This window comes from Sprattus sprattus, assembly GCF_963457725.1.
Source record: "Sprattus sprattus genome assembly, chromosome: 15".
Taxonomy (NCBI): Eukaryota; Metazoa; Chordata; class Actinopteri; order Clupeiformes; family Clupeidae; genus Sprattus; species Sprattus sprattus.
In genome coordinates, this window is record NC_137913.1 from 30,145,647 (window position 1) to 30,170,875 (window position 25,229).

The 25,229-nt window shown below is 43.2% G+C and overlaps 1 protein-coding gene across 1 annotated transcript; it reads left to right on the forward strand.

Moving 5' to 3' along the window:
- Positions 1–1,736: 1,736 nt before the first annotated feature.
- On the forward strand, positions 1,737–3,368 carry adra2b (adrenoceptor alpha 2B; the record flags this gene model as incomplete). Its single annotated transcript, XM_080852673.1, has 1 exon — positions 1,737–3,368. One exon carries the CDS (start codon positions 1,737–1,739, stop codon positions 3,366–3,368), a length of 1,632 nt encoding a protein of 543 aa, XP_080708799.1.
- Between the last annotated feature and the right edge of the window lie 21,861 nt (positions 3,369–25,229).

Below are 25,229 nucleotides of genomic sequence, written 5' to 3' on the forward strand. Positions count from 1 at the left end.
GATTAGTTCCGAAACGAATACATGATTATGACACCTTACTGTTGTTGATTTAAAACCTATATTTAAAGTTAATGAAAAGTCGAGGAGGGTGACTTTGCCCACAGCCTTGGTGGAGACAGGCAAATTAGCTTTGTTGATGAGAGCCAAGCCTAATTCGAAATGGAAGATCTTGTGCTCACCAGAGGCATGGCACTCATATCCATCGCATTTCCAGTGCTCGTCTTTACTCAACTAAAAAGCAGTGGGTGAAAAATAAATACCATATAGTGTTGGTTAATAAGAGCAATACGTGTCTGCGCAGTGATTTCCAGGCGCGACCTGAAGGGATTTAACATAGGTCGACAGTGAGGGTGGGAGGGAGAGTTCAACTCATGACGCCCGTTCTGACATCACTTGCGCTGGCGGAGCAAAGCGGACGGGTGCGTTGATATAGCCAAGGCGCCTCTCGATCACTTTACGCTCAAACGCTGCTATCCTGATGAAGGAGGAGGAGGCGAGGCGGCAGAACTGAACGAGGGAGAAAGCTGCGCAAAGACAGACCCAGCAAGAGCTGCGGAACGCACAGAACGCACAGAAGCATGACTCGCATATCTGCGCATGGATATATCCAAGCCCATCCATCAGCTTTGTACTGCTGCTGAGCCCCCTGAAAAAATGGGACTGTGCCTAAAGTGGAATGTTGTTACACGCAACCAGGGACCGACTTCATAAACATATGTTGGAAAACAACGCAAAAAAATCTCCCAGGGCTGATTTGTTTGCCAGACCAAGATCACCAAACGCTGCGCGCCTTTTGCTGTGGTCAACTGCTGTTTCCCCCGAGGAGCATAGGGGACATCATTCATATCTTCAGCTCTGAGATGGAAAGTTAGGCAGGCGATCGTGTGTGGAGCTCAAATTGGCTCTGTGCCGTTTTCTGCAGAGGGGCCCCAGGAGGATGATATTTAAAGCAGTGCGCTCCGTGGAGGATTAGACGACACATCTGGTTGATAGCCTAGTTTTGAAAATCCTAGAATGTCCAGTTAGTTATAGCTTGAATATATTTGTGTGTCTTCAAATGCTGACAATGCTTTCTTTTTTTTTTTAACACTAACAAGTGTAAGAAACTTTACAAAATTCTCTTGGCGGTTACAAAGTGCGTGGAGACAAAGTGCGTGGAGAGATTGCCGACGCCTTTTCTGTGTGTTTAGCTAATATCGCATTACGTAATTTGAGAAATACTCAGATACTACATATTTTTGACCCAGCAGCTTCTTAAACTAATCTTTATTTTCAAGCACTCCATGAACGGAAACAGAATTGTATCTGGTTTGCCAAGCCAGTTTAAGTTGATGCATGAGTGACTGTTCCATCAACAGAGCGCATAGGGCAGTGCAACGGAAAATGTAATTGTGCTCAGATTTCACTGGTGCACCATCTTAATCAATCGCCATCGATCCGTATCTTGACGCTCTGCTGGAGTTTATTTGGGCATCTGGATGTTAAGAATAAGTGCAGGGAAGGAGAGAAGCAAAGGAGAAAAGAATGTTAGCAGGAGATATGAAACGATTCAGAAAAAATATATTCTAAATCTACTGTCAACTTTTCATTCTTTGTTTTTGACCATACCTTTTTATTCTATTTAGAACTATTTTGAAAGAAAAATCAGCTCACTTTACAAATAATCCCATACAGTAAAAAAATTAAAATATTTCGGAAGGGAATTCTTTCTCCTGGGACTATCGTGCGGATACAGCATGGCATCCGCGTGTTCCCCGGCCCTGAGCATGACAGGGAGGAACGGCAGCAGTAGTGGCGGCCCCTCATCTCCCACCTGCAACCAGAGCATGCTAAAACTGGCCCCTTACTCCCCGGAGGCCACGGCAGTGTTCGCCACGGCCATCACGCTGATGGTTCTCTTCACCATCGTGGGCAACATCCTGGTGATCATCGCCGTGCTGACGAGCCGTTCGCTGCGCGGCCCGCAGAACCTCTTCCTCGTGTCTCTGGCTGCAGCAGACATTCTGGTGGCCACGCTGATCATCCCGTTCTCGTTGGCCAACGAGCTTATGGGCTACTGGTACTTCCGCTCGGTGTGGTGCGAGATCTACCTGGCGCTGGATGTGCTCTTCTGCACCTCGTCCATCGTGCACCTCTGCGCCATCAGCCTGGACCGCTACCTGTCCATCTCCCGCGCCCTCACCTATGGCTCCAAGCGCACTCCGCGCCGGATCAAGGCGGCCATCTTGGTGGTGTGGCTCATCTCCGCCGTCATCTCTTTCCCGCCGCTGCTCTCCATGAACAAGAAACAGGGCGGCGAGGGCGAGGGCCAGGGGCCGCAGTGCCAACTGAACGATGAGCGCTGGTACATCCTCTACTCCACCATTGGCTCCTTCTTCGCCCCCTGCCTCATCATGATCCTGGTCTACATGCGCATCTACGCGATCGCCAAGCAGCGCACGCGGTGCCCACCAGGGGAGCCGCGCAAGGAGGCGCCCACACCGCAGACAAAGACCCGCGCCCAGCACCAGCCCAACGGCAGAGGCAGCACAGACATAGGCACACCTGGCACCCACCACAAGCTGGCAGGAAATGCCACTCCCAGGCCACACCACCTGGCTGTGCCCCAGACGCCCTCCCCGCACGTAGGCAAGCGGCAGCAGCCCACTACCCCCTCCGCTAATAACCTGCTCCAGCCTCCTTCGCCCTGTCCAGCTCCCACGCCCACAACCCCTTCCACTACCCTGGGCCAGACGCCAACACTGTCCCCTTCTCTGTCCTCCTCCACCCAGCAGCAGCAGCCTGACAGCACCCCTGCCAAGCCCAGTGCGGAGGTGGTGCCGGTGGACGAGAAGAAAGCCAAGCGTCTGGAGAAGAGAGCCGACAACAACAACGGTGACACCTCCAGCTCTGACTCCGACACCGAGCCTGGTGGAGCTGGCGGGTGTGAGCTGGAGGACAACCGGTCCCCCAGCATGGCGGGCACTCCCAGTGCGGGCATCCACTCACCCGCCACCATCCAGAAGTACAGGGACATGATCGCCACGGCCAAAGGCGCCAAGCTTGCAGCCAAGAAGTCCAAGCAGGAGGGCACGCCCAACTCGGCGCGCCGCAAGGCCATGGTGAACCGCGAGAAGCGATTCACCTTTGTGCTGGCCGTGGTGATCGGCGTCTTCGTGGTTTGCTGGTTCCCCTTCTTCTTCTCCTACAGCCTGCAGGCCATCTGCCCCGAGACCTGCGTCCTCCCCGATCCCCTGTTCAAGTTCTTCTTCTGGATCGGCTACTGCAACAGCTGCCTCAACCCCGTCATCTACACCATCTTCAACAAGGACTTCCGCAGAGCCTTCAAGAAGATCCTGTGCAAGAACACCAAGGGCACATTCTTCTGAAGTCGGTCAGGAATCTCGACGAGTCATGATATCCCCACTGACAAACAAACAAAAACAAAAAAGCAATTGGACAATGCATTTTGTAAAATATAACAGACATAACTGGCAGATGAATACATACAGAACACCTAAAAGCCTTGGGGTTATAAAAAGACTCTGTAAAGATGGACAGATGGACAGGTACACAATTCATAGGATAAACTGACTTGACTTTTCTCATGAAGTCGCAGATTTACTCGGACTGTCTCTTAACTGAGGTGGCTTTGAAATGCAATAAAGAGAGGCTGTTTTCTCTCCATCAGCACTGGCAGAGAACAAAGCACATTCATAGGGTCAAATGAGGAGACTGCTTTTAGTTGGTGAAGAATGAAGAAGAATGGCACATACCAGTGGGTTGAGGATGTGGGAGCGTAAGTACTTGTTTTTAAGGCGAAAGCATAAGCAAAGCACAAGACCGGACTACAAGTCTATTCCTTTTTCTGTTGATCGCCATTCTGAGAACATGCTGGCCTCAGGGATATTAAGAGCATGCTTTCTTGTAAAAGATTTTTATCCTGACGAGAGCCTGACAAATACAGCTTGTTTTTGTCTTTTCTTTTTATGTTTCCTGGATTTTTCCTCCCTTTTAAATTTGTGATCTGGATTTCTCTGAACCTTTGTTTAGGTGTATGTATAAAAAAAAAGGAAAGAAAAAAGACTTCACACGTACAGTGTCATGACGGTGATATCTTCAAAGCTTTAATGTTTTTTAATTAAGGAGATAGGCAGTGAAGATTTTCAAAAAGCCTTTGTACAACTCTGTGCCCCCCAACGCTGGGTTCTGACAAGGTGAACACCGGAGATCCTGAGGGCTACCCTCCCTTTGACTTCTCTTGAATCTTCTTTCCTGGGACTTGCACTCACTGTGAGGAGACAAGCAACCGTGAACAATCTGTGTGTGTGTGTGTGGTGCGTGTCTCTGTGTGTGTGTGTGTGACGCAGGGCCTTCCCACCAGGTGACAAGCACAAGTCCAGGCACAAACAACACTAAAGTGGATTCAGGTGATTTTGTGAAAGGGACACTGGCGCTCTGTGGACACAATGGATGCATTTGACGGGTGTTAGTAGGGGGCAAGCCTTGGCAGATAGCTGCCATGCCTCAAACAACTGCATCAAAACAATTGGCAATGTGAGGTCATCCCCAGGAGGCACTGACCAACCATATTTCAGGGCAGTGAAAAAGAGATAATTCCGTTGCAATTTGGATTTTGTCTGTTTTTTAGTGTGTATTGTTTCCATTTTGAGGAGCGGAGAAGGGGAGAAGGGTGGGGGCAGATCCTTTTTTTTCCAGAGGCAAAATACTTGTAATTGTGAAATTGAATTGAAAGGGGGGTTTTTCTGGTGTTTAGACGAGGCGCACGTATGTGACTCTCTCATGTGCCCTCTGTGTAAAAGGAGATTGCTGAGGTTGACCACTGTCTGCCCCCATACAACCACTCGTATCCTCCCCTCTCCCCTTTTACTGACCTGACTGTGAAAGGCTACGCTTCGTCAGGGTGACTCATGGGACTAAGGGCTGATGGCAATGATGCTTTTTTTTCTCTACTTCTCTTAGTGTGCGTGTGTGTGTGTGACAAAGTGGGAAAGTGGCGTGTATGTGTGTGTGCGATCTGGTGTCTGTGTGTGAATGTCTGTGATGAAGAGAGAATGGTGTGCACGGGTCTTGCCGTGTGCATTTGCGTTTGTCAGCCGTGGCATCAAAGCTAGGAGTGTGTGCTGCGTGCGAGTGTGTGTGCGTCTGAGCCGTGTGTCTTCAGGAGATAGTTGGGCGTGCTTGAGTGTGCGGATGTCCAGACCCATGCCCTGCTCTGACCACGCCTGCAGAGCCACAACAAATCCACTCAGGCAGCCAGAGAGCTTAGCGAGTGATTCAAATTGAAATGGATGGCCTCCCTTAGCCCTGGTGTCAGTGTCCATGCGTGTTAGCCGCTGGCCCCTGCGGACCCCTTCCTGTCATCCCCGCTTCTTTAGATGAAAATCAGCGCTGACATAGCGGAGCAAGGCATGGCCAGCATGCTTTTAATGTCGCCCACGGATCTTGCCAAGGCGAAAACAACTGGAGTGAGGTCATGGGTCAATAGGATGGTTGTGTGTGTGTGTGTATCAGTGATTGTGTATGAGAGAGAGAGAGTTGGTGTATGTATGTGAGGGTATGTGATGAGAGCTATCCTGCTGTTTTGGAACATTTGACGGGATGGTTTTGTAAGCTTTCTTTGTCGCTGTGAATGCTTTTGTGAAACGTATTTATTTGGCAACTCTCTGTTTCCTGCAGTTCATATTTATTATTATTTTGACGTGGGCCAATGCTTTGTTTTTTACTTCTAGCTGTAAAAGAACAAAAAAGAACATGTATCTTTCAAATGTATTTTGAGCTTAAGTTGTACCAGAACCATGACTGACAATTGAAAATGTGTACAGGTGCGAGTGTGTGTGTGTGTGTGTGTGTGTGTGTGTGTGTGTGTGTGTGTGTGTGTGTGTGTGTTCATGGGTGTGTGCATGTGCCTGACTTCATCTGCACACACAATCTCTGTGTGTTTGTGTGTGGGTGTGTATGTGTGCGTGTGTGTATGTGTGCGTGTGTGCGTGTGTGTGTGTGTGTGTGTGTGTGTGTGTGTGTGTGTCTTTGTACACGCGAGTGTGTGAGCCTTATTTTGTGGTTTCGAGGATAGAGATGATTTACGCATTTTGACAGCTCTGCATCGTTCATGCCTGCTCTCTCTCTCTCTCTCTTTCCACACACACTGTGCGCTCTCCGTTCACCTCCTTGGCCTGCTGTTCTTTCCTTACAGTGTGTACTTGTGGCGTTTTCTCTCCACGGGTTGACAATAAATCTGTTCAAATACAGTATGTCCATGACTTCCGAGTTATTTGGAAACTAAACAGAGGATGAGGATGTGTGATCAAACCACTACATTTCCACACATATTCTCTCGTCACATATACCAAAAGTGAAAAAAATCATAATACATTGTCACTTTATTTGCTTGTGAGTCATGTTTTGAACCGGACAGGGTCAAAATAAAATGGGTTCTTCATTCCACAATTCATCTGCAGGCCCCACCTTCTTCCAGCACATCCCTGTGTTGTCATCCACGCTCTGCCTGGCTATGAATGCAGGCCATCGGTTAGAATACATTTGTGTCGTGCAATTTGTTTTCTGGATGCGGCAATTTCCATATTGATTTCATAAACATGTGTAGTTCTGTGAGGGCCAAAAATGTCTGTATGCAGTACACCCAGTCATCAAAGACTGCACAGGGTATTCAGTTGCGCAGGAAACAAATAAATACGAAATAATGAAGCGATGCAATAAGATGCTAGCGTGGCCTGTGATGGCACTGGTATTAAACATATGCTAATTTAGCGCAGAGTAAAGCGAAGAAAATAAGACGCTCTCGCGGCACTCCCCCTTAGTTTACATTCACATGGCTTGGACTGTGAGGTGTAATGCAGTCAGACCTCAAGGTTCTCCTGTACTTACTGCACCTTAAAGTTTAGTGGTTGTGGGATGTCTTTGTTACGATCTAGTTTTTCAGTTTTTCTAGGCAATCGATATTTGGCGATATACTGGTCAGATCACAAAATGTCTATTTAACCATCTACGTATAAACATGTCAGATGGAGTGCCTTGATCTGTCATTATGGTTAGGTTATGTATTACTAATCCTACCTATCCGAATTCTTTCCATATGTTCAATTCTAATCTTTAATTCTAAACTTTGGGGATTGCTGGGCAAAGCCATGGTGCTGTTCAGATCAGCAGTCCGATAGAACCACAACACAAATAGACTTTCTGTTTTTTTAAAGCGCACCAAGGAATTTGAAGGCTCCCTGATCTTCTGATAAGAAGGGACTATTTAAGGAATGAATAATGACAATCTGGCCTTGAGATTTAATTTTTGGTTGTACTTCCTGACTGTCCTAATCCGACAGGGAGTAAACTGTAGACTTGCAGAAAGCTGCACCGTCTGTGGTCACACGGCACAACCTTTGACGTAACTTTGACCATTTTATTGGCTGCCGGTGACCCTTCTGTAAAATCTAATTTATTTTTACATTCATTTTGTAATGGAAGCAATGATGTTCTTTTGGCCTGGAAAGCTGTCCACCTTTGGATTGGAGTGCAAGAAACTTGAATTGAATTCCAGTATAAATATCTTCATCTTGACGTTTTGAACAATTTGTTTATTGTTATCATTTGTTCAAATTTATAAAATATCAGATATACTGTATATATCCGATAAGACAACTTTCATGCAGCCTGAAAAACAATAAATGAATAAGCAAGGCATATTCATGGTGGAATATCATACATTTTAACATCGAATCTCTGACTGATGGATCAACAAGGTTTAGTAATTTAACCAAGCCAGTAGCATTTTTGACACGTAAATATTGTAGCCTACTGCCTGTCGTAATCCATTTTCATGAAGAGTGTTGCCCTTGCTAAAGATACTCACCAGCGAGGTGTGATACTAGTCGGTGGAGGTGGTAGAGACTAACACACTCTGTAAACTCCCTACAGCTCTGCAGTGACCATAAAGGCTGATTTATGCTCAGAGACGTAAGCGTAAGCGAGCCGCGCAGCCTGCAAGGCTGTGATTGGTCTGCTGGTCTGGTCAGGGGCGGACTGGCCATCGGGAATACCGGGGATATCCCCGGTGGGCCGATGGCCCAAAACACCAGCCCATCATAATCATCGGCCAATTATAATCATCAACCGGCCCACCGCCATCAGGCCCACTCGCAGCGCATATCGGTATAATATATTTTATAGCTTCTGAAGACATCATTAATCTAGTTTTCTCTAAGACATCTATGAATTAGAAAGCACTGACTGAATTTTATACTCCTACTTACAATCTGTCTTCACACCTATGGTGACTATTTTTCGATTTTTTTTTTTTTTTAACGTTACTTCTTAAATGTGTTTTACGGACTTTGGAAGTTCAACGTAAGAACATATCTCTATGTTATTAATGAACACCTGAAAATTGGTTCTTACACAGCCGAAGTGTTCTCAGCTGTGCCGATTGAGGTAGGCCTAGAGGATTCTGGGATTCTTACAAGCCCAGCCAGGACACGCAACCGTATTGACGTGTGCAGTCAGCTTAGCCCTTAACACGGATGAGGCACAGTTTGCTGCTGCCTCTGTCAATCTCTTCCGTCAGTCTGATTTAGTTTAGGTGTTATTAAATGTCAACTCTAGCCTACATTTTATTTGGAAAACCACTGACTGGTGACAGTGATAAGGTAAGATGTGGCGTTGACCTTGACAAATGTTAGCTTGCTATTCACAGATGAGGTAACGTTCACTACAGCAAGCCTAGCTAACGGTATGTCTTAAATTGAGACGGTTATGATCTGGTAAAATAAGCAAGCTGTTGTCAACATCGAGATTATCTATTTTAACATGTTAGCCGTAGTCACTTGCTTACAATCGATGAGCAAGCTATCCATGGTGGTAGTTGTAAATAGGGCAATCTTATCATTTCTAATAGGCTACTGTAACTTGTGTCAAATAAGTTAACCAGCTAGTTTGTTATGCTAAAATCACTGTGTTACACCAACACTTACATTATAAACAATGTTAATATGTTATATAGATTGTTAATATGTTATCTAAAGGTGTTGAATTGGCCAAGTAAAGCTTGCGTTTCACAACACTTATGTTATCTAGATAGATGATTCTGGAATAAAACATGGATAAATGGATACAAAATAAATGAAGGGACATTTATAATGGACAAAAAATTGCGATTAAATATTGTAATAGTTTGACAGCACTAATTTCAAGTATATTTATCTAATACGCTTTGAGTGTACTAACCAATAGGCTTTGTAGTTATACGTATAACCATCTGATCTGATCTGATACTATTCATCTTGCAAACTATACCTACCTTGGAGTGTTACAATAGCCAGTATCATTTTATTCCATGTGTCCATCCAGGCAAATTGGTGGATCCAAATGTTATTAAAAAACAAGCATATATGATGTAATTTCTTTGTAATCAACCAAAATATGGTTAAGTCTATGGGTATTTTTCCCAGTAGGCCACTGACCGATACGTGCGATCCATTGAGTGGGCAATGCGGTGTGTACTGAGTGGGCAGCGCGCTGTGTACTTAGTGGGCCGCGCACCGTGTATTGAGTGGGCCGGTCTGACAGTAACTCCCGGGCCACTTTTTCCCCCCAGTCCGCCCCTGGGTCTGGTGACTACTTCCTGTCTGGAGTATCACATTTCCTGTTTTCATACCGCCATTTTTAAAAGCCAGAAGCCAAGGGCGATTTTCCATTTCGATTTTCATACCGCAAGAACATTTTGGCAAGATGAATCGACAGCAAGAGCTCTTGAGCGAGGCAGTGCGTCAATACGAGCACTTGTACAACCATCAACCAACCTGTAAGTCATCGAAGCATATAAGATCTCTGCTCAGACTGACTGTCCACCTTCAACCGTTATGCTCATCTGCTCGCTTTGAGTGTTTCCAGATAGAGGGCATAATTGTTGTCATTATAACAGGATCTCATCCCTTTGCAGAGTGCAAAAGGGGAAAAATCTCAGAAGAAGCTCAATATTGCTGCTACCAAGCTGCCCAATACATAACCAAAGGTCAATACAATTTGTAGAAATTGGTAAACTGGCTGTTTGGCTGTAATGTAGCTTACAAGGAGATCAACTGGATATGCTGTATCACTGTGCAATTGATCCCCGTCTCCTGGCGGAGAGATAAATGGTGCGTGCAGATCTCAACTTGACCATCTGCTGGCCGTCCCCATTGTGCTCCTCGGAAGGGCCATTAGGTGGGAGATTTACATTCAGGAACAAAGATTGTGGCCTGATATCATGTCCACGGGGCCTCTAGAAGTATGCAGAGGAGTCGGGGGCTGCCGTGATATTAACTTAGGAAAGACAGAGGCAGCAAGACAGGGGTCACAGCTGCCCCTGTGCAACACACACACACACACACACAAACACACACAAACGCACACGCACACGCACACGCAGATGCACACGCACACGCACACGCACACGCACACGCACACTCACACGCACACTCACACGCACACGCACACGCACACACACACACACACACAAATAAACACACACATACACACACACACAAACAAACATACATGCACACTCATACGCAAATTCTCATTTCTTTTGACAGCAGAGCTAATCCACTTAGCGTTTTACAGTTCTATAATTACATTGCTGCTCCTGTCACCTTGTCCAAATCTGCTGGCATCACAACTATGCTACTGCAGGCATGGCTTCCCCTCACACACTAACACAAGTTCCTGGTGGTGCCCACCTCACTGCTGCTTTGTAAAGGATGTGTGTGTGTGTGTGTGTGTGTGTGTGTGTGTGTGTGTGTGTGTGTGTGTAAGGGGAGTAAGTGTTGGCTGTTATTTACATAAACACACTCAGACATGTATTTTCATTCCATTGCATATTATATCTTCATTTGGCACATGTTGTGATTTTCCTCAGTATCCAAAGTGGGTCAGTGTAGAATGCTGATGAGTCACATGTCACCTGACCTGAACTTTTGAAGAAGGTTTGCAGCTATCATTGAACCTCATCTCTAAGGAATGATACCTACATTCTTGCATACATCAAGCATTACTGAACAACTTAATAAAAACCAAGAGATCATTTGTATTACGTAATAGTGTGTGGCAATAGTGCTATATTTTAGAACATTGATCTGTCACTTTTTGAAATGATAACATGCATATCGAAGTTTTCATTAAAGTCTAAATTCACCCGCAGCTCTGAGCCTAACTCATTGCACTGCATAATTTTGAAAATTGCTAAAAGGTGGGCAAGGTGCTGAGAAGGGGGGGGGGGGGGGGGGGGGGGACTCCTGTGAATGATGAGTCTCTATCATTAAATAAAAAGGAGACTCACACTCATGGACGGGGGCTGGGGGAGGTGGGCCGCCCATTTATGACATCGATATGTACAAAATGGTTGACCCTACGTCAGCATTTTCCTTGCAAGGATCAGGATGGTTGTAAACAGTAGACAGTGTATTGAGCCACTTTCAACCCATAAAATGCAGATTTTTATAAAAATGGTAATTTAGTAAATGTTAACAGCGGCATCGATGTGTTTCATCAAAGAACAGTCATATCATTTCGTTTACAGCTGGCAAAACACATTTAAGTGTATGCTACCTCTTTAAAGGTATACTATCTCTTTAAGTGTATACTACCTATTTAAAGGTTTGCTCCAAAAGGTTCACTGCCAGCTTACAAAAGCAGCTATATCTGAGCATAGCGACAAAGTAAATGATGACATGCAAAATATACATGCACAGGATTTAACCCAGAAAAATGTCCCATAAATATATTGCACAGAAATGGAGTGTCTTCCTTTGTCATGTTACAAAGGGCCTGGGTTAATCTGGAAAAGATGCTGAACAAAGGACATGACCATGGAGGCACGTATTTGTTTACATTTGATCAGCAACTGTGGGAATCATGGAACAGTAGCTGCACAACAGAGAGCCTCTCTCTTTCCCTCCCTCCCTCTCTTTTTTCCTCCCTCCCTCTCTTTCTCTTTCTCTCCCTCCCCTCTCTCTCCCCTCCCTCCTTCAAGCCTGCATATCTCTCTCTCCCTCCCAGTGCCACTCATCAGGCCTTGCTTCAGCAGACGTTCCTCTTATAATATGTTCAGAGCAGCAGCCTATGAATATTAATGGCCATAACATCTCTCCTCTTTACGTGCTTGAAAAGTCACTTAATCAGGTGAGTGGATACAATGCAGTCGACATAATGCCACCAAGAAGGGGTTTTGTCCAGGGCCTTGTTTACATCCGTCACAGGAAAAATAGATGCTCCGAATAAGATAAAAACATGCACAGACACACACAGGGGTTAAAGTGGGCCGGAACGCTCCGGTACTCAGTACCGGCACCTCAGATAAATTAATAAATAAATAGATTCTTTAAAAAAATAAAAAATAAAATAAAATAATGTTAAGGCCAGTCTCGTCTCGTCGCGAATCTTTGGTCTGAACCGGCCTTTACGTGCACTGTGAAAGGCTCACGCTCCTTCTGAAGGAGTTCATCAGCGTCTCGATCAAATCAAAACGTAATATCATCCCCTAGCCCCGCCTTGTTCATCCCTCTGACAAACACGCTTTGCGCGAAAAAACAGTTAACCTGTCAGACTCAGTTGAGAGCGCGATGCTTTGCGGTAAGTGTTTAGACTGTTCCAGTCAGAGCGAGTGCATGTTGGAGTCCAAGGTGAAGTAGTAAGCTAAAGTCTAACGTCTATATTTTAAATAGGGCAACAAACACAACTTAAAGAAAGAACCAGGCTTTTAGTTATTCGTTTTCTATCACTCTGGCCCTGACTGAGAATGACGAATTAACAATGGTTAACTGCAACTAGTTGGTTATTGGCTAGCACGTCAGCTTGTCAGAAAAATGCCGGTACCGGTACTTGTTTCCTAATTGGAAAACACGTTGGTAACGTTATGTCTTCATAATTTCCTTCTTAAAGATGGAGGATCGAAATAAGAGAGGGTGTAAACGAAAAATAACTGATTATTTCCAAGGGTAAGAATTTGTCTGGAAATGGTGCATTCTTTTTAGATTTTCTTTTAAAATCAAGCAATTGATAGTCTAAGAAGTCTACCAAGCGTTGTTGCTATTACATGTTTTGATAATTCATTTAACAGTAAAATATTTTTAATTTAATAACTGAAGTCTGCAGTGTTGTTTATTAATGGCTGTGTGAGTGGACAGTCCAGGCCATGGAACTAAGTAGGCACTGTGTAATTTGCGCTGTGATTACTGTGTAAGAATGACTAAGATTTGGCCTGATGCAGAACAGATTTTGTTATCCATTTTCACTGTTGCAGTCATCAAGGCTGATTTAAGTGTCATTTTCCAAATTCCTTATCTTCACCGTGATTAGGGGAATGAAAGCAGCCCAGGTCATAGCCCAGAGCAGCATCAAGAGTAGCAGCCCAGCTCAGCCCAGCATCAGCACCACTGTACAGCACGGCAGCAACCCAGCGGCAGCCCAGCCTAGCAGTAGCAGTACAGCCCAGCTTCAGCAGCCTAAAATGTGTGAATCGCTTAAATGCTATGAGTTTCAAATCTAAATGTCAGCACTAATTGTTCATTTCCAGCTGGCCATCCCCAAAATGCACCAGAATACAGGAAATCATATTTACCAAATTCAAAATTTTCTCATGGAACCAAATAGGGGCCAAAAGGCTCATGATCCATCCCTGGTTTAGGTCTTTGGTTAGACCTCCTTATATCACTGTGATTAAAAAAACTGTCTCTTATCACAGACAATAATAATGTTGATGAATCTTGCTATTGACCCGAAACACACTTGTTGTAGAAGCTGACTACCAAACAGTCAATAGGCCTATTGTGCGTGATACAGTAAATCACTTCATAGAAACACGGCAGAGTCATTGTCTGTGGTAACTGATGGTAGTGTGTAAACAAATCCCAAATTTGCCGGAAGACACAAATACGCAATCACACGACTGAACTTTGTGACAGATACTCAAAAAAGACACACAACAATAACGGGCTATAAAAGATATCACAAGATGAGGCAATTTCATTCCAACTGCACTGCTATCAACACAACACAATACAGTGAGGATTAAACCGAATGTATTCCATGAGTCACACCTGGCTGCCTTTAGTCAAGCTATGGGGATGATATATATATAGTATGAAATTACAGCTACTTACCACCTTTCGGGTTCCAGTTGGATAATTACTCCATATCCTGTATGTTAATGGAAACTACAAATGACTGTCAGGAAATTAGAAAAAATTAGTGTAAAAACTGTATTAAAGTCTGGTGTGGAAAGCATATGGGTGATAATTGCTGTGGTGTAGAGTCCAGAAGTGTAAGTGTGTGTGTGTGTGTGTGTGTGAGAGAGAGAGTGTTTGTTTGTGTGTGAGTGTGTAGTGGTGGTGGTATTGGGTGGGGTGGCACTTTCACTGCCAAGTACAGCAGCTGGTATGGAGGCACTGGACACACAGCAGGCAAAACTTAATTGGCAATTTCTGTGTGGATGGCAAGCAAAATTAGACTAATGCCCAGATGAAATAGATACCAATTACAGGGGTGCACGCTCACTTGTCCAAAGACTGATTCTCTTGTAAAGGGCATTTGACTAGTGGGGAGCTAAGCCAAATCACTCACAGTTATCTGGATGGGCTTGCTCCTTATTCGACGCGTCTGAAGACTGCACCAATATTGACAGAGGCATTATTCAATGCGCTCTTATTTATTTATTCTGCCCAAGCAAAGCTGTGGAAAAGCAATTATACGAATCTTGCAGATGTATTTCATTTACTTTGAAAGCTCTCTGTTTTTCCCTAGCTTCTCGAGAGTGTTCGATGCCAGCTAGCACCATAAACAGAAGCAAGGAAGTGGTAATTTGCGACCTAACCAGAACGGGGGTTAATTGACACTCATGTCGCACTGATGGCCTGTGCCTGACCTACAACGGCGCCATTGGATTTATGGATGTCAATGTTTGATTATAAAAGTCATTCACAGGTGGAAAAGATGTGAATACGAGGACATGCAAAAATGGTCCTCAGTACCCTAACTTCAGCAAAGTAATCACTGTCACCACTATTGCAGAACCCTCACTTCAGTCACCACTATTACAGAAATGACTGCATGCATGTGTAATTTATAGGTTTATTATGACATCATCAGGTGTGTGATCAAAGCTTTTGATTATTCAGATATATATATTTTTTATGTCCGAAACAAAAACTACTGACTGCACCTTTAAGAAAACTTCAGTCAGTGTTTATGAAATCATTTTTCCTTTTACCTGTACAGTAAGTAACTTTCAATGAAGAGTATCTATCACAAACAAAATCACCTGATATACAGTTAAAAATAGACATGTCCAGATAATTTGCACATAATGCGCACAAACTGCTATGTACGTGACAAGATATCTTAAAAAAAAGGCTTAGGATGTAAAGTGACCAATGTGTGAGAAAATATCTGAGCATGTCATGGTGTGCAGATGTGACTGTACTCCAGTGGAGAGTGGCCTAAAGTTTCTTCATCTACTCATATACTGTACGTTGAATTAGCACTGTCCTGCATGACTGTCAATGCCATATCATATCATTAAGAGGTCAGAGCGGATAGAGACTGGTTTGGCAACAACCCCAAGAGGGAAGAATCTACTTTTAAGAAATGTAGAAGTGTCCTACTGGGTAGAGTTGCCTAGCAGCTCAAAACATGACCAATAACTAATAAAACATGCAAATAAACATGTTAATTAATTAGCTGTGAATTCAATTTCCTACTGGATGAGCAGTCTTGCAGTACTCATATAGCATATTATAAATGCAGATTTTTGCGAACTGAATAAAGCAACAAAAGCATTTCCGCTGATGGATACTTGATACTAGCTGTGTTTTGTTAACAGGATTGGAGAGGTCAGTGTTTTGCAATCTCTAGCTTCCAGTGTCTAATTATAAGCATGAAAGTAGGCCACTTAGGAGGGAACTTTGGCATTATGACGAGCTAATGTCATCCAGTGATGCACATCCTCAACAGCAAAGCCACTCATTACAACAGGAAGAGCTTCTGTTTGCAAAGTTTGGAAGTTGGAGTGTATGCATCACTTTGCAGACAGCACAGCATTCTGAGTGGGCATATTAATAGTGGCTAGTGTCTCAGTTATGCTGATATTCATTATTCAGGTTGCCTCAGTAGACCGCCATGCTAGACTTGGTTTGACAATTTTGCTGGTTGTATTGAGCCAATGCTTAAGCCTGTTTGATTTACTACAAATAAAGGTTATTGATTTAGTGTTCAAATTGCTTGAATGCTACAGTTAGAAATCGTTAAAAATGAATATGATTCTGTCGAATCCATGTGAACTGTTGTGCTGCATGTATAAAGTTATGTAGCCTATTGTTTCGGTCACAAACACTATCAAACACTCAATCATGCTTTAATCTAGCCAAATAAGTGTCATAGCAGATTTTTGTTTATGACTGGGTTAGGAGAGAGTGGCACGGTCATCAATACTGTGGTTTAATTAAAACCTATTATATGCCAAGTTCATGGTTTTGGTATGTGATATGATTTGTATTTGCTTAAATTGGATTTGCAGTGATACTGTGTTCTTAGCTTTGGTTTGGTCATGCCCTTTAAGTGACCTTCTTCATTAAGTATCATGAACATTTGGGATTACAGGACTTCAGGGTGAAAGCATAGCGTGAATCCAAAAGATCTGTCGGCCCATCATTAACACAGTGAGTGTGAGACTGCCTGATACGGCCAATCTACATTCGGACTGGTCAGAAGTCCATTATGACTTCTGAAGCATACACCAAGTCCTTATCTGCCATGGTCTCGCCCTCTCCGTTTTCTGCTGACTAGCCTGCTGTAGGCTAATACATCCACCCACAGAGTGCAAATCAAGCTCAGATTTCATGCTGCAGGATCTTTGGTACTTTAAAGCCTTGAGTTTAAGCTTCAGCAAACCCTCTGATTGGGCGCTAGTCTTGGCTCTCCGCCAATCAGGAATTCATAGCCTCTGTGGCCTTTTAAAAGAGACAAGTATGTGAGTTTGCGCAGGCAGCTGGCACTGTTTAGCTGCTTAGGCTATGTAAAAAGTTTCCACAGCAAGACATCACCCACTAATAGGGTGACCCGATTCGAGTTTTTGAAAAAGAGGACACTTCGCCGCGGGACCCCGCACCCTCCCCCCGACGAAGTTTTCACATCTTTTTCACATGCAGTCATATACTATTGTAATCAGTGCAACTACTGGAGGCGGCAAGGTGCCCAGTGTTGCCAGATTGGAAATGGCGAAGTATCGTACCAAAGGCTTAAAATTATCGTATTTGGGGGATTTATTATCTTACATCTGGCAACACTGGGAAGTCTGTCAACCAATGACAGTTTCTCTCTACAGTCAGAGCTCACGCAAGAAGGTGTAACGAAAGGGACATACCCTTTGAAAAACTTGTAAGGGCATAATAACTAGTTTCTGAAAGACCCAGAGAAACACAATTTTGGAATCACTGCCGGACGCATTTTTTAGGTCTCGAAAAGAGGAAATGTCTGGGTAACAGAGGACGTCTGGTCACCCTACCACCCTATGGTCGCAAACACATGAGTTAGCATGCTAGAAATCATTTTATCAGTACCAACAGTGCTGTTGTTTGTTTGTAAGGTTTTTCCATTCTTTTTCAGTAGTTAGATTGCTAGTTTTCAACCCATCACTCCTTTCTGCTAGAGTCGCCTCGGCTGTGTTATGGTGTCAGTTATGGAGTCACGCTGTAATGTCTGTGTAATGCTGCCTCAGTGTACAGCTCACATATAAATACAACTCATGATCTAACCACCCCCACCAATTGCTATGGGTTCATAGTCTCTGAGTCCATTCAATTACATGTTTTGTTCACAGCAAACACAGGCAGTAGCAGAAAATTGCGCTATTATGTCAATATGGTGAGGAAGCTGAATTTTGTAATGGGGGGGGGGGCATTTGGTGTATTCTGATGCAATAACTCAAGTTCAGGCCTGATGAAAATGACCCTGTCTACCAAACATGAGTTCAGGCAACAAGTCACCCATGTGTACTTCTTTGTCTTGAGCTCCAGTCACTCAGCTAATGTTTGATGTAGGATGCAATGACTCTGTAAATATTGTCCCTCAAATTTGTTTGTTTTTACTTCCTATTGCTCGCCTCTTTATAATGCATTGCAAATACATGCATAATATGATATGGCATGCATAAGACACCAGAATGTGAATCATAATGCATTACGTAGGGGATAGTGCACGTTTGAGGTTAAAATGCCTCTGCTTCACGTTCTGACCATAATGCTTCAAAGTGCATTATTTTTCTTCTACCCAAATGCTGTGAAGTGTATTATCCCACTTATACCAAGGTTGCCACACTTGCGTTATGGTAATGTTCGGATATCATTTCCACGTTTTGAAAGCTACAACTGACCTCTGTTGACTTCTATAAATTGACTGACTACTTTTTTTGCCACACATTGAGTCTTTTCTTAACTTACAGGACAAACTGTAGAATTTCTAATTCTAAATGAATGATTGCAATGTCCAAAGCCCAGTCGTCACTTCCACATCTCTTGTTGCCAAGCTAGCATATCCCAGCATTCTGTTGAGCCTTTACTTTGTTTAATCACTGCAGTTCTTAGCCCAAATGTTTTTGTCACAGTACTTTTTTAGCTATTTCAGACAAATATAACATGCTAATATGCTATTGCTCTGTACTTCTGTTTTGAAAAGTTACAGTTCATTTAAACTTCACAACGCACTTGACAAATTGATACGCATGTGTTATACGGTCAAAAAACTAAAACTACTTCATAGGTGTGCAAACATAAAAATGTAAATGATGTTCAAAAGAATTCAACCACGCTGTGGCATAAAATGGCTTAATGGTTGTAACCCCTCAAATGTAGACTTACCAGGAGCCTGTATAAAGCTATAGAAAGTGAACGGGTTTAGTCGTGATATATTTTACCGGACAGCCAAGTGAGATTCACATTTAATGTTCCAGATCTAGCTCTGTGTTGGACAGCCCAAGGGGAAACAGGGTCAGCATTAGTCAGCACCGATCATTATGGATTTGAAGAGAGCCGGATGTTCTTTTACTTAGCCACTTTTCAGTGTGGCATTTCCGCACAAGAGGCCTAGGTCATTAGCTCTCAGAATAGAATGAACTGTCACGTCTTGGCAGCTAAATGCAGGACTGTCGTTCTCAAAACTGTCCCTCTCCCCCTCACTCTAATGCTCACTCAGACACACAGGCACACGACATATGCGTACACACACACACACTCGCACATATACAAACACTCACTCACACACAAATGTGTGCGTACACACACACACACACAGACACACTCACTCACACAGGAAGAAAGAGAGTGATTCACACATATTAATCTTATGATGCTCAGTGACTCGTAACCTATCACATCACCTCTTAATGATGAGCCTCGAAATTATCATGCCCAAGGCTGACAGAACTTGCAAATGTGCACTCTCCCTCATTCTTTATGTCTTTCCCACAGACAGACAAACAGGGACACACACACAAACACAATCTTTCTCTTTCTATCTCCCTTTTTCTATCCATCTCTCATCCGTTCACACATACCATACACACATTTTCCCTCTGTGTGACACACACACACACACAAACATCCACGCGCACACACTGGCTGACACTGCAAAAGTATTTCAGTGCTGTCGTATTGTCCTCTGTAGCATCTGTGTGCTTCGCTCAACCCCTCTCTCTGGAGCCCACCATTTGCAGTGCCCAGCTGAGCCTGAACATAGCCTTAACCGAGAGTCTCAAAAAGGAGGTAAAAAGGAGCTTTATTCCTCCCTCCGCTTTGTGTCAACATATTTCATGCCCATGTAGGTGGGTTTGTAGCTGTTCCTAGCGGCTTTGACCTTGTTGTTTGTTTTTTTGAATGGTAAAATGCTTTATCCAAACGTCCAAGTCTCACAGTGTGACGATATCTGCTCTAAGCACATAAATCATACAAAGTTACACAAATCAACAGCCTTCCCATTAGAACTTCAACATGCATTTGTTTTTTAATATTCCTAATGAAAGATAGGTGTAGGTAAAATGGGTACCATTCTCATATGGGAGTACCAGATTATGTAGGTATCTTACCCAGTGAGCAGGCGCCGGGTGAATGTGGGTGCAATTGTGTATGAATTGTGATATCGTCTTCACGAGGGTCACCAAGACACACTGGTGCTGTCCTTGCAACAGCAACAATATGTTGGTAATCTCACCCGATTGGACAGGGATCAACCATTCAACACAAAGGCAGATCAATTAAGTTGATAATCCACAAATCAGTCTCATTAAATATATCAGTCTCATAAAATATATTATACTATCAATTTGGAACTCTGATTAATAATTAAATTAATAACTACAAACAAAGTTACCTTATTAATAGTATGGTTGAAGGTCATTGGAGTTCTGAATAGAAGAGGTTGACAACGTCCATTCTTGTGTAACATTAAATAAACCAGCGTATATAAATCAAAGTATTTATTTACACAATGATAAAGAAATAACACACAATATGTAATCTAGCTAAATGTATCTAACTTATTAATTGAAGAAGTATATGTATGTGTAAGGGAGCGGGAGTGTGTGTGTGTGAGCGAGCTTGTAAGCTCATAGTTGCGCTGTTAGGAGCGCGCCTGAAAATATGTGTGCGTGTGTGTCCCTTTGTCTGACCACCGCAGTTCCGCGTGCATGTGTGCACGTTCGTGAACATAAATGTGTGGTGAAAGAGGACGAGCCTATGCACCGCGAAGTTCGAGTATGTGCTTCGCGTGTGTGGCTATATGAAGGCCAATGTATTTGTAATCGTATGTGATTTAAGATTAAGAAGAGGGAAATGGTTAGTAACGCATGCAAGTCCCGATGTATATGAGAAGCAATCATAACGTTAACCCTTAGATGGTGTGGCGAAGCCAACTACCAACTAACAATGAAAGTATATAACAGTTATGTTCGGCAAACAAACAGATACAATACATGAACAATGGCATATGTAAACAGTCCTATGCTTAGCCAGGTTGTGAATAGCTAAATAGCTAGCGGCCCAGTCGATGTTACCAGTCCCTTGGAAAGAGTCGTGCTGGCGTATCCGACGCTGAGGAGGCCGAGAAGAGATGATGCTGTCCGGAGATGGAGAAAGTTGTCCTTGCTACGAAGTCTTTGTTTCACTGCAGTTAAGTTCGGAGGAGTTGATTGCTCGGAATATTGCAGTTTCCGCGAGTTCTCTTGTGCTTCGTTGTTCCCGTTGCAGAGATAGATAGCTGCAGGTCTAATGTTAGCTGCTTTGCTAAACTTACTTCGTCTCAGTTAGCGGCCAGTGTTTAGCTAACGAGAGATCTTAGGCAATTGTTTGCCGTGGGCAAAGGTGAGAGCTTAGTCTGTTCTCTTCCGTTTGAGAGAACAAAGGAAAGTTGTTCTTCACCCTTGGAGGTGAGTGGAAGGAAATGTGGGCCTGGCCAAAGCCAGTGGAGAGAGAGAGTTGTAGCAAAGAGACAGAATGTATGTTAAACCCAGCTCATAAGGGAAAAAGTGCGTCACGGTTTTAACACCTTGTTTGCAGCCAACGCCTGCTCATTGGGTAAGATACCTACATAATCTGGTACTCCCATATGAGAATGGTACCCATTTCACCTACATAGGTTTCACGGACAAACAGTGCTTAAGTCGAATGCTGATGATGAATTTGCCTAAAAAAATAAGTGCAATTGTTTTAGCAGCATTTCATTCAGTTCTATCACGCAAGATGGAGCGTTGTTTGAAAGCATGGCTTCGATTTTGTGAAGGTCAATTGTATACGTAAGAAAAAAATCAAAAATACATAGAAATATTGATTATGTTGTTTTTCATGTGTCTTGAAGCTCTGCAGACAAATAGTTTCCTTTGGATTTCAATAAAGGTGTTTCAGGTTACCAAGGTAACACATGAAGGAACCACAAGGTAGCTCTGAAAAGCAGAGGGGCCAGCTGTATGTTGTAGCACTCATGCCCCTTGTCCAGTCAAATAGTCCTAATATGTGCTAATCAGGGTAATACACATAATTATCAGTGTTCCATTAGCACAGAACACTTGCAAGAACAAGCCCTGTGTGTGTGTGAGTGTGTGTGTGTGTGTGTGTGTGTGTGTGTGTGTGTGTGTGTGTGTGTGTGTGTTTGTGTGTGTGTGTATTAGTGTGTGTGTGTGTGTGTGTGTGTATAAGTGTGTGTGTGTGTGGAGAGGTTTTGGTTAGAGTGCATTTCCCAGGTGTGTTAGGAGAAGCAGTGTTGGTTTATGACACAGGACAGCCTTGCTGCTGAGATCTGACATACACAGTATAAGTTACAGAGTTAGGGATGAGAGGCATGAAAGAAAGAGCCCAGAGTGTATCTGACGGAGAGCAGCACTGGTAGCCCAAAGGGACATGGGGACATTGAGTGACACGCAGTGTGACACAGCAAGACAACTACAAAAGGATTGTACATGACAGGATAGACTGACTAAGATGAACTGCACGGCATGTGGTTACATTGAGAGTGAAGTGGTTGAGAGGGCATTCAAGTTAGCAAGTTAGCATTCACAAATATTTTTGAATTTTTATCATAAGAAGATGATACACAGGCATGAGCAGTGTGAGGTGTAATATTCCATTTGTTATTATTATGACTGCTGAAGAAAGGGAGGGATTTTTAATTTCCAAGTAATTAAATTGGGCACACAAACTTTATCTTTGATCTTGATCTTACTTGGCTGTGTGTACATTCCTGCTGTCTGCAACTTATCTTGCTCACCACTAACAATTCCCTCAACTTAAAAACAATTTGATATAGACATTTATAAAATGCCAGTCACTAGTCTTGCTCTGAAGCAGTGGCGGCTCGTCCATAAGGACGATTGGGGCGACGCACTGCCTATGGTAAAAGGAAGAAAAAAAAATGATAATTCCTGATGTATAAATTCAATTGCACGACTACATGTAAATGTAAATTTCATATTTTTTTTCTGTCGGATTCTGCCACTAGACCGTCTGATATGCCTCTGTATGTCTTTGTCGAATCAGGTAACAGTCATTCAGTCAGCCTAGAGTCGTGATTCAAATGGCCCCGCCCCTTCAGGGCGATCTTGGACGAAATGAAAATCGCCCCAGACCTCTCCCATTGACTCCCATGTTAAATGCGTTTTTTTCACAAAACAGAGCTCTCAATGCATTCTCTATGGCTTCCGGGAGGGCGAGCCCCTCCACGTCTAGTCATAAGTAAGCGACGCAAAAGCCTATGGTAAAAGGCAATGAGGACGTCACTGTCACACAGCTTTGACAAAGGCATGTCAAGATGGCACCTGTTCAGCACAACAACTCCATCCGCTCTTTGACAGAAACTTCTTTTTAGTCAGCGTAATATTGAAGATAAATTGACCAAAAAAAAACAACTAGAAAATGCATTTCCTGAAGGAAATACCAGTGCATGAAATGCAAAAGTTAGGAAAGGAAGAAGAAAAGAAAGAAGAGTGAAAGAAGGAAGGAAGAAAGGAAAGAAGAGTGGAAGAAGGAAAGAAGAAAGGATAGAAGAGTGAAGAAAGGAGAGAAGAGAGGATGAAGGAAAGAAGAGTGAAAGAAGGAAAGAAGAAAAGAAAGAAGAGTGAAGAAAGGAAAGAAGAGTGGAAGAAGAAAAGAAAGAAGAGTGAAGAAAGGAAAGAAGAGTGAAAGAAGGAAATAATAGTTATAATAATAGAGTGAAGAAGGAAAGAAGAAAAGGAAAGTAGAGTGAAAGAAGGAAAGAAGAAAGGAGAGTGAAGAAAGGAAAGAAAAGTGAAAGAAGGAAAGAAGAGTGGAAGAAGGAAAGAAGAGTGAAAGAGAAAAAGAGAGTGAAAATATTGAAAAAAGGAGATCAAAATGGAGTGAAGAAGAGAGATTGAGTGTGAGAGAAAGTAGACTGAGAGGGATAGAGAGAAAGATGGAGAGATGGAGAGAAAAAAAAGTAGAGAATGGAAGGTGTCTTAATGTTCCTAGTTACAGTTAAATTGAGAGGGACAGAGAAGAGGTTCCTTTGATTTGGCGCAGCTGTCAGTGAAGCACAGGTGCGAGCCAGTTTAAAGACCCTATTATGATGTCATAATGGCCCAATGTAAGTCAATGGGAAAATTTAGATTCGTTTTTATTTAATATCTTAAAAAGTATAAAGTTTAGAAAAGTGAAAAATACATAGCATAAGTGTCCTTTACAAGACCTACGCGACAAAGTTTGAATGAAGTTTCTACGTTAAGCGGTTCGGGCTGAATTAATCGCAGAAAAGAAGAAGAAGAAGAAGAAGAAGAAAATGCCTAGGAATAACAATACAGGGCATTTCATGCACTGTAATTAGGACTTCCTAGACCAAAAGTATCCATTCAACAGTTTTCTACAAAGGGAGGGAAATTGGAACAAAAGAAAATCGCGGTCGTGAAGTGGCTAACGCGGTCTGTATTTCTATATGCCACTGTCGCTTTTCATAGGTTTCACAGTGTGAACTAACTTTAAATGTGATGACTTATTTTGCTTTTGTAAGCCAATACTTTCAAGATCAGTCAATAAATATCGTTGGTTTTGACGTATGTTGCCCCCTTCTTTATGTTGTAAGTGGACATATCATGTGTCCTGTTCAGCTAGGTTACATCATACAACATTTGAGACGTGTGGATAATGAAAAAGTGGAATCATTTAATGTGGAGCCACATCATGTTTGCTTATGAAGGCTCCTGAATGTAACTTTCTTCCATAGCGTTCCACTTGTATCTTGCTACTCTAGCTATGTAGAAAGAGGGGAGATATTACTGTTGGTTGCTGCCAATAGTGGACAAAAAGGTTTTGCTGTATGAGTAAATCGGATAACTTAATGTACCTACTGAATAGGTCGCCTTAATCATTATCAAAAAAAATTGCCCCCCCTGAGAATTTTTTCAGGAGCCGCCACTGCTCTGAAGCACTGCTGACATGAGTGGTTTCCGTCAGGCTGTGGTCAGTCCATTGGACATAAATGTAAACCATATGATGTTGTGACTGGCCAAGTGCTTCATTGTCCACTAAAAAGAAAAATGACGTGTGCGTCATGGTTAGTATCAGGGTTTTTAGTGTGTCTGTGGGTAACGGTTGGGGTAAACTGTGTGTGTGTGTGTGTGTGTGAGTGTGTGTGTGTGTGTGTGGTACGATACCCCCTGAGGGCATACACCTTTAGAGCCACTGGCACTGGGA